General features: G+C 38.0%; 1 protein-coding gene across 1 annotated transcript in view; it reads left to right on the top strand.

Moving 5' to 3' along the window:
• The first annotated feature begins 2,001 nt into the window (after positions 1-2,001).
• The window catches only part of LOC139716010 (uncharacterized), a 45,440-nt gene continuing 32,227 nt past the window's right edge, over positions 2,002-15,214 (top strand). The window contains exons 1-4 of the mRNA XM_071627567.1: positions 2,002-2,058; positions 2,208-2,386; positions 6,322-6,380; positions 7,037-7,146. Of these exons, the coding sequence (XP_071483668.1) occupies positions 2,290-2,386; positions 6,322-6,380; positions 7,037-7,146 (266 nt within the window). The 5' untranslated portion in view covers positions 2,002-2,058; positions 2,208-2,289. The remainder of the gene's footprint in view (positions 2,059-2,207; positions 2,387-6,321; positions 6,381-7,036; positions 7,147-15,214) is intronic.

Consider the following 15,214-nt stretch of genomic DNA (forward strand, 5'->3'; position numbering starts at 1 on the left):
CCAGAAAATGTGATACAGTGACCGCCAGGGAAAAAAAGTGGTGTCACCCCTTCCCAGCTTTCTCGAATCCAGATAAGCGATGCAATGAATATCGCAACTCATCCTCGAAGTTTTTGTTGTTGTTGTTGTTGTTTTTTAGATTGATGAACTTAAATGTAACTTTACCAAACATGTTTTTTTTTTTTCATCTATACGAAAACAATGCATTTCCAGGATTTTTGAGAAATTGTTTTGAGGCAGTAGGCCCTGTTAAGATATTACTCCAGTATCTTTTCCTGCCACCTTGGGTGAGACCTTTCCATTAGATTTAGCGCTCTTACGAAGTAATACTCAGTTGCATCGTCAACAAGTGACTGTTAAAACCTATCTAGGATACACTCCCTGTCTACTTGATTTCTCTTTCTCCTATACCCGAAATAATTTCAAATCTAAAGCGACAAACGTTATTTGTCCAAATTGATACACCATTAAAGCCACAGCCAGAATATAAATCACATCAGTTAAAGTTTGAGAAAATTTGGACGATTGATTCAAAGGTTATGAATTATTTTTTTTTTCTTTTGAAGTTTCAGTGCCGTCATCGCGCGATCGCTGGATAGGGATCCAAATTACCTTCACAATAATACAAAAGAAAATATTAAAAAGAAAATTAACATCATATTCCATACTCTAGAATTATGAAAGAGCACTTAACTCACTCTTTGAAGAAAAAGGGGCACAACTCTTAACATGTCAGTTAAGAAAAAAAAAGCCCATGGAAGGTTTCTCTTAATTAAAAGAAAAATAAATTTCGTGCGATTCTCCTTATATTTCCTTTATAATGTTGTCCAAGAAAGATATGACACCATGAAGTGTTAAGTTTCATAATCCAGGTATCCAAGAAATAAATGATATAAAGAGAATTCCACAAAAAAAGATCATTTTCATGAAAATCACACATTCCATCAACTTGATTCTGACATAGTATTCTGTTAAGGGTAATAAGTTCCCCCTGCTTTCTGAAAACTGTAAGTGAAGTGCTTTTTACATTACGCCAGAAAAGTGAAATCATGTTGAATTTTCTTTTCTTTATATCGTTGTCTCACACATAAACTCTAGTCTCCCTATCAAGTTGTTCCAACATCCAAACCTTTAACAATTCATAACTTTTACATCGATTGTCCGATTTTCCTCAAACTTTCACCAATGTGCTCTACTATTGAAGCTGATTTCACTCAATCCGCATTTCTCTTGGGGTTTTGATTTAGTTCTTTAAGGATAATTACCAAAAAAAGAAAAAGAAAAGATGAGATGATGAAAGATGCTGTAGCTAGGAGACCTCTACTATTAACTACTTGTAATAGTAGTTGAAGTATAGCAGTATATAGCAGTAACAGGGAACTCTCTTCCACCTGTTCTCCCTGGTAAAATTAAATCACTAGTACTCTAGTCAGTGCTAGTATATTTAGTATATACATTGTAGTAATAACAACAGTAGAACAGAAGAAGAAGAAGAAGAGGAGGAAGATGATGATGATGATGATGATGATGATGAAATGGCGGAGGTAGAGGTTGAAGAAGGGTATTACATACTTCAGTTTTAACTCATTTCATTTTTTGAGAAGTCCTAAAATGTTGTATCATCATGATTCTTTATTAAGTGTCTTTGATAAGTGATGAAAAAGGAGGGAATTCATTGTTTCGTAAACGTCCATGATTATGCCCAATTCGTATTAAATGACCAAAGCGTTCATTAATTCCGCCCAACCGGTCTTATCAATAATGCAAGATGCGCGGCATCCTCGCGAGACACCCCTCCCTACTGGTATTTACACCGTCCCCACCCGTCCACAATTACCCCTGCCTGACGCCATCGCTCCGGGCGGTGCCTGGGCTCCTATGCGAGATCTGCATTAAAACAGCGCGCACAGACATTCGAATCCAGGGCCATGCACTTGCTGTGTGTGGTGGTGGCGTACGTATGTTGGTGGTGTTCCTACGGGAAATGATACAGCCACTTGTCTTGACAACAAACGAGACCAACAATTAGTACACACCACTCTTCGCAACCATACACCTGTGAGTAAATGCCATTTATTTCGTGTTCATATTATCCCTTGAACCATTTCGAGCATGGTTCCGACTACCTTTCTTTGTATTCATACCTGCATTGTCTTTTAGATTGCAAAAAATTCATAAAATGTTGGTATTTTGTACTTCATTTGCAGAGTCGCCGCATCGCCACTGAACCTAGTTGCAGCTATTCCCCGATCAAACGTAGGAACTGCATAGCGTACACATTATCCGACTATGGAAGGGCGTTGGTGTAGCGGGAGCGTTGGGCGAGTGTTGTTACAGCTGGCACTGGTTGTAGCTCTCTGTGGTTTGGTACATTGCTCGTTGTCAAGTAAGTAGAAAGGATTTATAAATGCAACTTGAATCTTGAATCTTGAAATGATAATCCCTGTAGCAGCTCGTCGAAGCTAAACTGGGATGGGCTGTGCGATGACGACGTTGGCCGACGGTGCTTGAAGTGCTATTATGCAGATGTAACTATTTACAATAAAATGTCATGTGCGTGCAAATAAAAATCAGGCTGCCAGGCTTACAGCATTTTGGACCCTACGGGAGGCTGCAACCTTCTGATAATTGGTAGGGCAGCCTTCTGGAAGGTGTCAACAGTAGGTGCAGTGACAGCGTTGCTTGGTAGGTGGTTCCAGATCCATACAGTACGTGGATAGAAGGAATATTTGTATGGGTCAATTGAGGCATCTGGTATCATGTATTTGAGCTGGTGGTCATGTCTGCCAATGTAAGGGGCTGGAAAGATGGAGGGCGGAAGTGATATATTGACAAGGTTGTAGTGGACTTTGTAGAACATGGTGCATTGTGCTGTGAGGCGTCGTGTGTGCAGTGTGTCCCATCCCAGTTTGGATACAAGGGATGTAGAGGAAGTACCCCATCTGTAATCCTGGTGGACGAAGCGAGCAGCTGCTTTTTGGACTCCTTCAAGGCCTTGTACAGTGTTGGTGTGGTATGGATTCCATGCCTCTGATCCATACTCTAGCTGCGGACGAACAAGCATTTGATATGCCCTGTTTTTGACAGCTTTGGAGCATGGGGATAATGTACGACGTAGGAGACCGAGAGTTTTGTTTGCTTTTTGACGAATGGCCTGGCAGTGAGTAGCCCAGCGAAGATCTTTTGAGACCGTGACCCCCAGGTACTTGTATTGTTGGACTCTGGGTATGGTCTCCTGAAGGAGCTTGTATTCACGGAGCGAAGGTTTCCGTTTTCTGGTAATAGTAAGAGTAGCACATTTGGGAATGTTGAAATCCATTAGCCACTTTTTGGACCACTCGGCGAGGGCATGGAGGTCTTGCTGCAGGATTTCGTGATCTTCCAAATGGTGAATTTCGCGGTAGATAGCACTATCATCTGCAAACAACCGCATCTTGGACTGGACATATACATTGATATCATTTACATAGAGCAGGAAGAGAACTGGTCCGATCACCGAGCCCTGGGGCACTCCTGACGACACGGGTCTCCAGGTTGATTGAGATCCTCTTACTGTGACTGCTTGTTGTCTACCAGAAAGGAGCGAGTTGATCCAGTGTAGAGTATTACCGGTTATGCCGTAGTATTGGAGTTTAAAGCTTAGCCGTTGGTGAGGAACTCGGTCGAATGCTTTACGAAAATCCAGGAAGATGATATCTGTTTGGCCCCTTGACTGAAGAGTACTGGACCAGTCATGAATGGCTGATATGAGTTGGGTGGTGGTGGAAAATTTCTGCATCTATTATTCAAGATATTACACTGAGGCTAAATGCTAGATTGTGTCGTGTAAACAAAAGTATTGTCATTTTAATATGTACCACCACAACCAGGCACCACTCACATCACCAGCTCAGAAAAAGCTTATATTCATTCACTAAAGACTAGATCTAGATTCTAGAGCTGAAATGTCAAGAATGACATTTTTAGCTAGGCTTATTATTCTACATACAAAGCACATTAATTTTCACGTACGACATTACAGTAGTACTCACTAACACCACAGTCATCAAGCCAAAGTGAAGGTCAGCGACAGGGGCATCATAACTGCGACCAGCAGCCCCAACGTACAACGTACAGTGTTGGGGCTGCGCCGTTTTGGCATTGAGATTTTAATGTTGTACCAAACGGGTGCCGTTCCGGCGCTGTATTTCCTTAATTTTTCAACAAAAACTACTAGGAATACTTACATGGGTCGATTAAACCTAAATGATTCACATCGGCGACTGTTTGATGCATTTCATTGCTTATGATGCAGAAAATGCTGTCTTATAAGGCAAATATCTTCAGCTCACCGATGCTCACTAAAACTCACAATCACTTGCACATGCGCACAGCATGCATTCAGTCAGTCCATTGACAGCGGTATCGCTCGCTACATGATGCATATTCATTTCACCTTATATGCACAGTGCGATGATGCATTATTCATATCCTTGAGCATCCGTAACGGTGACGTCACTTATCACGCATGCGTAATGATGCGTACAAATGGATATACACGTTCAAAATAGCAGCAAAGCTCTCCACTAGGGCAGGCCGCTTACTCCTAAAAAATGTGGAAAATTTTGCAGTTTCCAGATAAATTGGTGAGAAGAAACAAGGCAATGGGGTAGTGTATATTTCATTTTTTATTGTCACTGTGTTTATGATAGAAATTTAGCCATGGTTTATTTGTGAAGTTGCCGTATATGTGGCAATAGGGAGTTGTTCGTGATTCTCACTTGAACGAAACTGCGAGGTAGCCGCCAGGACCCCGCCGCAGAGCGGCGGGTCTCCGGGGCTTGGGGCATCAGTGATCATGTCCTGGCTTCAGCAACAGCGAATGTATACACAAATATCAGCCTATCGCCAGCACACATTCACGTCCAATACAATACCAATTAATACCTGTCAAGAGTATGATGATACACCTGAGGTGGACTGTCTGTACTGAGCTAAAACAGGAAGAAGAAGAAGAAAAAAAAGAGATAATAGATGTCTATAATAATAATATAATTGTGCCTAATGCGGTCTGATGATGTACAGTTTTGAAGGAACAGTGTAGCAGGTATGCATAAATTTCTCTTCACAGTGCATTGTAATCAACATCAACAAAGCACAATTTTGATTTTTTTTTTAATGTGTAAATTTAAGTTAATGCAAGTGTGTGTTTATATCTAGGCATGCCCATACATGAATTTAAGCTTTTAATTGGATGGAAAAGTTTGCCTACAAGTTACAAGTTAAAGACTGTCATAATCAAGAAAGGAAAGATGAACCATCAAACACCCACATGTATGTATATACACCTGAACAGTGTCAAATGTACTTGATGCACAATAGGGAGCATGCCATAAAACATGTTTGTCACACACTATTTCATGTATGATATATTCTTGTATACATGTATTTCTTGGTCCTGTGTGGACAACAATGTAAAGAAAATATGCAGGGAATTCCACAAAAATTAATTTTTTCATGAAAATTACACATTCCATCATCTTGATACTGACATTATAATTTATATGCTACCTAAGCGAAGGGTAGCAATTATTCCCCCTGCTTTCTGAAAGCGGTTAGTCAAGATGCCCTTTCAATATGTTAGAAAAGTGAATTTTTGTGAAATTTTCTGTATATTTTCTTTCTATTGTTGTCCACACATACGTCATAAACTCTAGTAGTCTCCTCATCCTGCGGTTCCAATCAAAACTTTAAAAATTCATGACTTTTGCATCGATTGTCCAATTTTCCTCAAACTTTCACAATTGTGTTCTAAGTCCTTATGGCACTGCATTCTCTCGATCCACATGTTCATGAAGATGGACTTGTCCTTTAAGTTTTGTAGAGCTATGCTGTTTACATTGAAACAGTGCAGGGAGCCCATTGTACATTTTATAAGTCATGAACTGTCTTGCATTACGTTTTCTGTAAGGAAGTGTATGCAACCACACACGTGTGGACATGTACACGTGTACATGTTGCACACACGGGGGGGCTTTATTGCGTAGCGGGGAACACGAAGGTAGGCTCATCGCGTGTTGAAGTGGCCACACACAGCGTGTTCCCTGCTACGCAATGGAGCTTCTCCGTGTGTGTGGTATGTACACACGCGTCCACGAGTGTGGAGCCCTGTATCCAGTGACTCTAGCCATCGCTACAGCCACACTCGTGTGGCTGGATGGTAAAGACACACACGTGTGGTTGTATACACTGCCTTTCTGTAAATATGCCCAAAGATTGAAACATCCGCCCTTTCCTCTGGATTGACTCAAATATTTGAAAAACAAAATTATTGATCTGCAGGTGAAATCATGGAAAACCAGGAAGTGGTCAGATTTGATAAAATCTACTCACTTGATGATGTAAGTATGATATGACATCATATTTTTATGAATAAGTACCTAGGTATGTACTAGTGAGACGCTGTTGTGTCCGCCTCTCCTGGGTGCTTGAACATGTAGTGCTGTGTGGCATGGAATTGAATCTTCTGAAGTAGTTGTACCAAGAATCAAATTAGATTTAATTTGATAATATGGAATTCATCCGTAATGATGCTTTTTTGTCCGCAGTTTATGCTAGTCATACAGTAAGTCCATCATCAGTTTACAAGATGAACAAGTACAGTATCCTTATATTGGATAATGGATACAATATTATAGAATATATGTTCAGTGTATGTGTTGATTTAAGTGTTGGTACAGTTATAATTTTTGCACATGAACAAAAATAAAAACAAAAACAAAAACATTGAAAATATTTAGGAATGTATACTCTATAAAACATGTATATTAAAGAAATATTCAACTACTTTCCCTCCTTTTACTGTAATAGTAATGGACATACAGATGAATCAATGTGATACACTTTTTCTGTCCCCATTAGCTGTTCCTTCTTGTTTAATACCACACTCATCAGTCAATGAATGAATGATGAATGATACCTGTTTTCTTTCGTAAACTTTGCAAATGCCCTTGTCTTTTGAGATAATGGTCAGTTTTTTGTGTGTTTTTGTCGACAGTGGAACTCTACAAGTGCATTTGTTACAGAGATGACGAGCCTTGTTAACACTTATTGCAGCAGCGTGACCAACTACGATGACTGTCAGATCGATGCTTATTACGGCAACAGGTAATTACAGCTCTTTCTTTTTTTTTTTTTTGAAGTGTGATACTTCTTTCTCATTCCATCAATATAGTTCTCGATCACGAATTCAACCATCTGCAAAATTGTCTTCGAATTTCCAATTCACAAATTTTTACTATGTTCGTGAAAAAGCTTATAAATACAGCAGCTTAATTGGAATCATGGTCGTATTGTCCTCACATTTGTCTAAAACAAACACATGCTCCAGCCAGGTGCTGCAAATCCTCATTTATGGGACTTGTCCACTTTTGCAGGGCAACTGAAAACCGGTTGGGCAAGCAAAATGAATGAACGCTTGATTATAGGGCACAGTAGTCTGCCCAAATGTCTGTATATATTCATATGGGCAATTGGTATACGTTCTTGTACATTTTGTATATTTGGCCCTGCTTGATGAGCCAGGGTGGTCCACGAGGGGTTTTAGCATGTCGCTGCAACATGCTAAAATTCTTGTGCAACATCCTAAAAAGCCAGCAACATGCTATGCAACATCCTCAAGAATTTGCAACAAGCTCAAACTCAAAGTAAAAGTATTCAAAAATGTGGAAAACATGTGCATAACATAAGAAACATCAAACTACCTGGTACTTAGATATTTATGTGCAAAACATGAGAGAGAACATTGAATGTAAGCAGCACAAAGAGAGATAAGCAGCAAAATATTGCGTAGTGTCGTGTACTATGCACTCATTGTGTGCGATCCGCGCATATTCAATTTCTGCAATATTCTCATATTCTGAGCTTGCAACATGCTCAAATTTCAAGTTGTGGACCACCCTGTGAGCGCTACGTTTGAATAGTAATTCTATATTTTAATTTGGGGAATGAACACATCAAGTCATAAGATATATGTGATATAGTCATTTCATTCATTTGTACAGTTTAACTCTTTGACTTTAAACCTAACTTTTTGTATTCAGGAGAATGCACATGTATAAAGCACAACCAAGATTAGTGTGCAAGACATACTTGTGTACATAGTATGTATTTCAAATAAAGATCACATAAGGAAATATGGAAACTGTGAGTCAGAGTGAAATACCTTGTACATTCAGAAGAAACTTTGGGGGGGGGGGGGGGGGTCAAGGGGGGGGGGAGAGCACTAGTGTTGGTGATACTACATTAAAAAGGAAAATATTGACAAGATGACTTGAAACAAAAGCAGGTATACATTTAAGTGTGCGTGATGTGCCAGCTCAGTGCTTCTGTCAAAACCATCAAAGCATATCCTCAAACATCCTGTAAACATAAAGCATGTATGCTGACATTTGGTTGGGTGATGACCCGTTTGGTGAGATTCTCCTTCTCAGACTGTGATACTACACTGTAGGTAATCAGATTCAAGACTGTTCAACTTGAATACAGTGGTGACTTTCGAGGAAGTTCATTGTATCTCTGTGCTGATTAATCTTTTTTTCCCTTTTTTTGTTGTTGTCTGGTGTAATTCAATACTGCCCTTTATTGTATAACACAAACACAAACTTTACCTACAAGTGTACACTGTACACCCACACTAAAGACAAATACTCATAGATACTAAACAACACTCCACATATTTTGCATAGTTTTCCATTCTCTGACATTTGCTATGGATTGAATGGGCTGCTCTTTTAATCTGGATGATGTTCAAACATTTAGTTTTAAAAACAATATTGTTTTTGTGATTGATAGCCTGTGGTATTATCCACTCTGCCACAGTAGCCCCTCAAATGTGGCTACTGTGGTGACATGACATTTGCTAATGTAACAATTTTTCCGGTCCTTATTTTCTCCAAAAACTTAGGGCTAGGATTAGGGTTGTGATAGGGCTTAGGTATAGGTTTAGTTTGATGTGAGGATTAGGATTTAGGTTAGGGTTATGTTTGAGAATACAATTTATGTCTGGCTTAGCGTGCAGATATTTCATGGGAGCAATTGTCATGGAACTGGCTACAACTATAGTATGGCAGGTGCTTATCAGGTATTAGATCTGTCTGGAGCAATGTTAATGTCATACCTTGTTGGTGAATGGTTCCATAATGATATTTTATTTTAATTCATGTACTATCCTGTGGTCCTTTTAATAAAAGTTTACTAGAATATTCGCTTTTAAATTTGATAAATTGTAATTGTTTCACTTTTTGTGGTTTCTCTGTTTCCTGATTGTCATTTCCCTTGAAAAGGCAGGAGGTTGAGAAATTTTGTGTAAATTTTCAGGCATGTGTGTGATTGTACTGGATTTTTATCCAACACTACTTGACCTGTAAATTCAGCAATAGATAGAGAGCCACATCATGAATGAAGAACCCTCCTTTACTGCTCGGTGTTTTGATGGTATCCCATGACAGTGGGTACCGGTACATATAATTGTGCTTGTCCAGTGTTTGCCAAGGGTATGGAAGTAAACTCTGTTTAAGCTGTGCATTCCAGTGTGCCCTTCCCCACTCTACCCATGGATATAGGCCTTGAATACCACTGAATTGGATTAACAAGGTATTAAATGCCCATATATACAAGTATTTTTTACTGTAGCAATGCCAAGTTTGTGTAAACTCTTCTTCTTCCACAAATGAGATGTCATCACACTGTTTTAATTCCAGTGATCAACAATGATTTTAAGATGCATATAGTTTCTGTAAAATTGTATGCATCAGTCACAGCTCAACAATGAATGTACAACACAGTTTGTATCGTAAATATGAAAACCATTGTTTACATATATACACACAGGCATACATAGTAGTCAACATTTCAAGTGCAATGTTGTACATTGAACTTTCATGTCAATTTTTCCTGTGTCATTTGTGTCCGGAAGCAAAGTACAAAATTTTTGATAGTAGAGGCTACATCAGAGGAAGTCTAGAATAATTTCAAGCAGCCAGACAAAGTGTGGCCATGATGAGGAAAACAGAAGGATGAGTTGTAGGAGAACAGGATACTAACAGAACCTTCTTGGATATGATTCTACCCAACCCTACACCTTACAATCTGTTTGATGTACAATGTATTCACAGTTTATGCATAAAATTAATGTACAATGTACTTCAGTCTCAAAGTACAGTATAAGTGGTCCATGGATCTTTTAGATTTCTCGGTGACATAAAATCTAAAATATATACTTGTAGCAACTACTGCTCCTAAATTAGTACATATATGCTCTCTACTGTACAATCAGTTAACATCAGTCATAATGGATCAAGTTGCTTTGATACAAATAGGAAGTAGACAGGCATTAATGCCAAATTAATGACTTGATATTATAACACTGGCCTGTATTAAGGTCTGCTTGATTAGACTACACCACTGTTTTCTATCAAATTTTTGATGTGAATAATGCATGAAAGAAGAGTCGAGTATACCATATGGCTCTCTTGTACCGAAGCAACCAGGTTAAAGGCACTCAAACTAAAATGCTGTGTGCTCGACCATGGAGAAGGATGGCATAGCATTGCCTGTGCACTCTAGCCAGAGCACTAAAGAGTATCAGGGGTTAATTACCTGAAAGCAAATGTGTATTGGTTGAAGATGCCTTTGCCAAGGGAGGAGGTTATGTTTTCATTGGTGCTGGTTTGTATGTTTGTTTGCTTGCCTGAGCGCAAAAGACGTGCGTACACGTAACTCAAAAAATTGTGGACGGATATTGCCTATGGATGAAACTTGCGGGAAAAGTTGATTATGGGTGCGTTTATCAACTCCTTTTCTCGGCAGAAACAGGTTATCCAAACAGCTTTTAAGGAATTTTTACGAGTTGATAAACGCAAAGCTGTTTTGAAAGCCCTTTAGGAAAGCCTTTTCGAAAGCCCCAAATTTGTGGCTATCCATGCAGGTTTCCTAAACAAGTTTTCAGAAACCTGTTTGTAAAAGCCTTTTGGAAGTTGATAAACGCAAAGCTGTTTTGAAACGGCTTTGTAGTCTTGTACTTCAGCACGCCTTATGCAGCTGTCATTTGTATGACGCACCTCTTGACCCTCGGGATAGGTGCGTCAAAGTACCAATGTGCATCATACCTTTTAGGTACCATAACGTACCCTCCGTCACAAAAAGTGACACACCTCTATGAGACATTGACGCATTAACCATGCAAAATGGTGACGCACCTCTTCATGAAAATGACTGACCCTTAACGCACAATGTTATTCGCGGTACACACGTACCAGACTGGAATGCTGCAGAGCTATGAATGATCATGTCCCAGTGCAGTGGCTAGTTTTCGTTTTGTACGCGAGCACTGTAGCCTGGCGCGCTTCCCGATGGCTAGTTTTCGTTTTGCATGCGAGCGCTATATATTATCAAACCTAGGGTATGGCGCGCTTCCCGACGGCTAGTTTTCGTTTTGCACCCTAGCCTAGACTATATGGCTCGCTTCACGGCGCGTACGTTTGCGGGTTTTTTTGTTTGTTTGTTGATGTGTGTTTGTTTGTTTACTTTTGTTTGTTTCTGTTGCCTGTAGGCATGGATTAAAGATTGAAATTTGATTTCATTCGTATTTATTCATATCTATTTAAGCATGGTAAAAGCCCATTATAGATACGTGGCTGAATTACAATGGGGCCACGTGTATGCATATTAAAAAAAGCAATTAAATAGAATATACGTATATGAATACAAAATAATATCAAATAATAAAATGCAAAACATGGGAAAGAAAATGCATTAAGTATTAAGAATATTAAAGATACAAGGTAATTGTAAATATTTAAATGTCCAAACAGTAGGCCTACTTTCTGAATATTATTCAGAAATTTGTATCAACATTTATCTATAAATACAAGATAAATTAATACTAGTTGCAGTGGCGTAGACAGGGGGGAGGGGTGATTTCCCTATAGCTGGGTCGTATATGGGCAAGTCCAAGATAACACGCGCGTTACGTATGGGACATTCAGAGACTTTTATGACCTGAAAAATAGTGTTAATGGCCTTTGATCATATTAAACTTTATCATGGTGATTGATAACTAGGAGAAGTATAATCATGCAAAAAATGGAGAAAAATGACCTTCACAATTATATTTTAGAAGAGAAAATGTGTGCCGTTACGTATGGGACCAGAAAAATTTTGTTTTTTTGAACATTTTTTTCAACCTCAAAACTCTCTGAAAGTATTTCATTCTACAACTTGTAACTCACTGTGATGAAAGTCACAACACTCAAGATTATCACAGGTAAGTTTCGTGTCATTAGGCAAAAAGCTCTAATTACAGGTTCTAATTAAAGACAGACATGACATGTTACGTATGGGACAGTTACGTATGGGACAGTTTGTCCCCCATTCATTTAGTGTGTGAAGAACCATGTTTATGGGTATTTTGCATAATTATTGAAGTAAAATCAGTTGAAACTGCTCAAATACTGATCCAGATTGTCAAGGAAACAATATTCCCCAAATATTCACCATCCTAATCATATTCAATCATATTCTTATATTTTTATGACCAACCTGAGTATGCATGCCCTTTGTCCCCCATTCGTTTAGTGTGTGGAGAGACATGTTTATGGGTATTTTGCAAAGTAATTTTGCAAAATACCCATAAACAAATTTTTGCATAATTATTGAAATTGAATCAGTTGAAATTACTCAAATACTGATCCAGATTGACAAGGGAACAATATTCCCCAAATATTTACCATCATAATCATATTTAATCATATTCTATATTTTTATGACCAACCTGAGTATGTATGCCCTATTTTTATCAGGATAGTTACTACTGAAAAATTGAATAGTTTAAAGTGTTTACTTCCATTGATGAAGGGCAGTTTGCCATTTCGTTTCAATAAAAAACAACTTGACACAAGAAATATTAATTTTTATAAATAAGCAATACCTGCTGCGTGGAACTCCAGTGATCGAGTAGATATATGATGTCTGTCTAGCAGTCAGGTCATTGATTCGAGTCACACCTCAGTATGTATACCCATGAATTTTGTCGTGGCTATTATTGAAACCTGAATAAGGACAATTTGTGTATCACTTGCAATAAAAAAAAAAAATCATTTTACTTTATTTTTTTTTTTTTAATATTTATATCACAACCATTTCAAATTGGATCTCCATCACTAAACTTTGAATTCCTCTAGTCTTAGGATTGTATGCTCTTTAGTAATTCATATAATTGGTTTCCAATCATCTCATTAAATGTTGAAAACTGAATCCCCATTTCTGCAAAAAAACTATACCATCCCTTTAAAGCTGATTTTTCATTGTGTATTTTGCCACTTTCCCCTCCCCCTTTCTGAAAATTGTTCAGTCAAGTACATGTATTGTTTGAAGTGTCTATAACTCAAAAAGTAGCTACAATGTTGGGATGCTTTCTTCAGGATGATTGACCATTTGTGTACTGAGAGACCTTCCCAGCTAGCTACATGCATTCACATGCATTATGTATGAGGATGTCCCATACGTAACGCATTTGTCCCATACATAACATTATTTCAATGCCTAATAAAAAATATTCCTTTTACCGTTTTTTCTTTTTTCTATGGTATTTAGTTTCTCTAAACAATAAATTAGAACTTTCCAAAAGGGCATTAATATAACCTTAGCAATTTCAGAAAAAACCTAAAAAAATGACCTCAATTTGTTACGTATGGGACATCTCATGATAGGACACGAGCTAATTTGCATAATCATTTGCATAATCCCTAAATTTTCATACCAAGTTAAACTATTTGATGAACTTCTTATGTCCACATATTAATCAAATATCATTTGCTTTCCTTTGAATTAATATGAATTTTTATAAATGTCCCATACGTAACGCTGTGTTTCACATTTATGCAAATGAAGCCCTTGAAATTTGCATAAATTTATGTAATATAATTTTTCCCTCCATGGAAATCAAAACTTCAACTCATAAGCTTCAAAATGATACCAAACATGTCAATATTGAGGAAAGATGAAATTTTGCCTTCTGAGGGGACCTTATCTTGGACTTGCCCATATATATCTATCTAGATCTGTCTATATATATATGTATATATACATATAAACTCTGTCATATTGTAAATTTTATAATAATTTTGATAATCATTTAAATACTATTGTTTGATTTTTGAACTGGCATGCAATATTACTATTTAATATCGTTTTTGTTTGATCTTTCGATCGGGGGGGGGGGGGGGGGGGGGGGGGGGGGGTGAATGTACACACCATCCCCCCAGCTAAAATTCTGGGGGATGCATCCCCCATCCCCCCTGCTATCTATATGTCCCTGACTAGTTGACAATAAGAAATCAAATTTTTGAGATATGAACAAAAATGCGTAGGAAAAATAGCAATGAAATATAATATGAATACAAAGTATTAATATCAAAGAATATTTATATCAAGAAAATGCAAAACATATGAGAAATAAAATACATAAAGTATTTTAATAAAGATACAAGGTAATTGTAAATATGTAAATATCCAAACAGTAGGCCTAGGCGCCTAGGCGTACTTTCTGAATATATTCAGAAATTTCTATCAACATTTTAAATATATTACAGGATTCCCAAATACTAGTTGAAAAAATTAAGAAATCAAATTTTGGAGATATGAACAACAACAAAAATAAAAATGTGTAGGAAAAAACCACCTCAACTTCGAATGACTTCAAATTTCTCAAAACCGTTCCCTACTTCATGGACATCCCATAGAAACGTGTGTTTTGATATACACGTTGCTATGGCATGTCCTCGAACTATCTAGTTTCGCGAAACTACGGCCTGGCCACAGTAATTTTTTCCGTAACGTCCCGCCTCCCCTTCCCCGATTCGAAAACAGCTTGATTGAAGCCCCTGCCTATTTAAACACGAACCTTATTAAACCCTAAGTTAGGTACATGGTTTATATGGCTAGTGTTTAAATAGAATTTACTGTTTTAAGTTAATATAGATTTTAATAGACTCTAGTAGTTCCATAATCGTTTGTATGTGTCGATCGGCAGGTTAAGGTTGCGGAAAAATAATCGCGGCCTGGCCTCTGCCATGCCTCGTCTTCTGTATACGTATGTACGCCTGTACTGTATACATGTACCACATGGTCTACATCACGCACGTGGTTTTGCTGCAGATTTCACGGTTGACGGTCG

Source organism: Diadema antillarum, unplaced genomic scaffold (genome assembly GCF_040938485.1).
Source record: "Diadema antillarum isolate AM-2024a unplaced genomic scaffold, OU_Dant_1.0 scf00000060, whole genome shotgun sequence".
Taxonomy (NCBI): domain Eukaryota; kingdom Metazoa; phylum Echinodermata; class Echinoidea; order Diadematoida; family Diadematidae; genus Diadema; species Diadema antillarum.